Source organism: Gastrolobium bilobum, unplaced genomic scaffold, assembly GCF_033153095.1.
Source record: "Gastrolobium bilobum isolate Gb01-03AN ecotype WA unplaced genomic scaffold, APGP_CSIRO_Gbil_v1 utg7436, whole genome shotgun sequence".
NCBI lineage: Eukaryota > Viridiplantae > Streptophyta > Magnoliopsida > Fabales > Fabaceae > Gastrolobium > Gastrolobium bilobum.
In genome coordinates, this window is record NW_026898850.1 from 1 (window position 1) to 2,240 (window position 2,240).

The 2,240-nt window shown below is 36.5% G+C and overlaps 1 protein-coding gene across 1 annotated transcript; it reads left to right on the top strand.

Annotated features, from left to right (window-relative positions):
- The first annotated feature begins 1,387 nt into the window (after nt 1–1,387).
- LOC133284718 (uncharacterized) lies at nt 1,388–1,998 on the top strand. The gene is made up of 2 exons (XM_061481791.1): nt 1,388–1,439; nt 1,526–1,998. The coding sequence occupies exons 1-2, from the start codon at nt 1,388–1,390 to the stop codon at nt 1,996–1,998; spliced, it is 525 nt and encodes a 174-aa protein (XP_061337775.1).
- Nucleotides 1,999–2,240: the final 242 nt, after the last annotated feature.

Here is a 2,240-nt window from a genome sequence, read left to right on the forward strand (position 1 = left end):
GGCATGAGTGCGTGTGGGAGCATGGGGCCACCTTTTTGGGTGTATCCGGCGGTGGTGCACTCGTTTCTTTGTGGCGGTCCTTCCCCTGGAGTTTCGGCCTGAGTTGACTTCGGGTGACGGCGCAGCAGACCTGACGGCTAGGGTTTCTCGCCAAAGGATTGGGTCTTTCGGCTTATTGGGCCCATGGAAACTTGAGATAGATACTATCGACTAGGCGAAAGTCGAATTCCAAAGTTGTAATATATTTTTATTTTCTTTAAAATAGGAGGCCATTGATTAAAGTAATTAGAATTTATTATTTAAAGCTTTTATTGATTGGTATGAATTATATGTGCGATTAATATGATATTTGCAATAATATGTCATATAGGATAGGAAGGTGCCATATTGTTTCATGATCACATGTCATACGTGCATATTTACTATTATGTCATTACCGACTAGTATGATAGTTTTTATGCACGTAGTTTTAGATTTTAAATATTCCGGTAAAATAAAATTATGATTATTATGATTTTAGAAACAAAATCTAGATTAATGGTTATATTAATTTCGAAAATTAATTAGTTATTATGATTTTGGAAAAATCTAGAATAATCAAATTGATTATTTTTGGAGTTTAAAATCAAGACAAATTGGCAAGATAATTTCCTAAGAGAAAATTGTTTGACGAAAATAAATTTTTTGTGGGTTTTCTGAAATGGTCATGGAATAACACACGCTACATACAACATTCATGTATCATGATTGTGTGAAGCACACGCTGACGTAAAGTGACAGGATTTCAGGACCTTAATGCTTTCAAAATTATGTTAAGTTAAGTGCCCGTTTACCAGCGCACTTACTTACATAGTTTTGAAATCAAACAAAATAAATTTCGAATGAATTATTTCTTGGAAATTGGAAAATTCTAAAATTTTAAAATATTGAATGGGTGAAAGTTTTTTTTAAAATTAAGTTTCAAAAACCTAAGGGCTCCAATTGTGAGTTTATTAGTGAATGGTTATCGCTGAAGCCCCATCGGATAAGGATAATCAGATTTCACTAGATTAAACCTTAATATTTTCAAAATTTTAGTAAAGTTTTGTACGGCCCATCGTCGGCAACACTTAGACACTAAAAATAATTTTGAAAGTAAATAATGGTTAAATACATTCAACTTAGGTAAAGTTGTTAACCCTCCCATCGAGGCTCTGGCAATGGAACTAAAGGCCCAAATAACAATGTTAGTTTTACAAGTATCTTGCCCATCGTAAGCCTTGTAAAGATAACTAATGGATTGTTAAACAATAAACGATTAGTAGTTATTAGAATCTACTAGCGATATTGTTTTGTTGTTGTTAATACTAGTTTGTAATTAGTGTGCTTTGATTGTTTTTTCAGAAAAATGTCTTCATTCAATCCTTTAGCAACTATTTTGAGCCAAAAACCTATGGATGGTACCAATTACAAACAATGGAAAACTAATCTTGATATTGTCTACAATATGAAAAGCTTAACTTTGTACTGACTACCCCTATACCAGCGCAGCCTGCTGAAGATGCGCCTGAGGCAACAAAGGCCCAATTTCAGCAGGAGAAGGAGAAATGGGAGAAGGCAAATGTGGCAGTTCCCTGTTACATTTTAGCCAGTCTTGCCAATCACCTTCAGGAGCAGGTAAGCATAGTTGAGAGTGGAGCAGCTATGCTCCAGACTCTTTATGACGTGTTTGCTATGTCTAGCAGCTCTGCTAGGCAGATTGCGTTGAATGCTGTCACTAAGACAGTAATGTCTGGAGGAAGTGTGCAGGATCATTGTTTGTCAATGATTGCAAACTTCAAGAAGGTTGAGGATCATGGGGTTAGGTTTGAACAAGAAGTAAAAGTTGACCTTCTCTTACAATCACTCCCTGATTACTTCAATCACTTCAAGATGAACTATAATATGAACAAGTTGAATCTTGATCTCACTCAGCTGATGCACGAGCTTGAGAGTGCTGAGCAGTCTCTGGTCAAGTAGGGCAGTGCATTTTTTGTTGTGAGAGTTCTGGTAAACCTAAGGGGAAACCTAAGGGTAAGAAAAAGAAGAAATCAGGGATTCCAGTAGCCAGGCCTGTTGCAATGAGGCAGCCGAAAGGCAAGTGCTTCAAATGCGGACAAAAGGGGCATTGGAAGAAAAATTGCCCTCGTGTGAATCAGCAAGGTATAGGTAATTTATTTGTGATTAAGGCTTGTTCAGTGGAGAATTACAATAATATATGG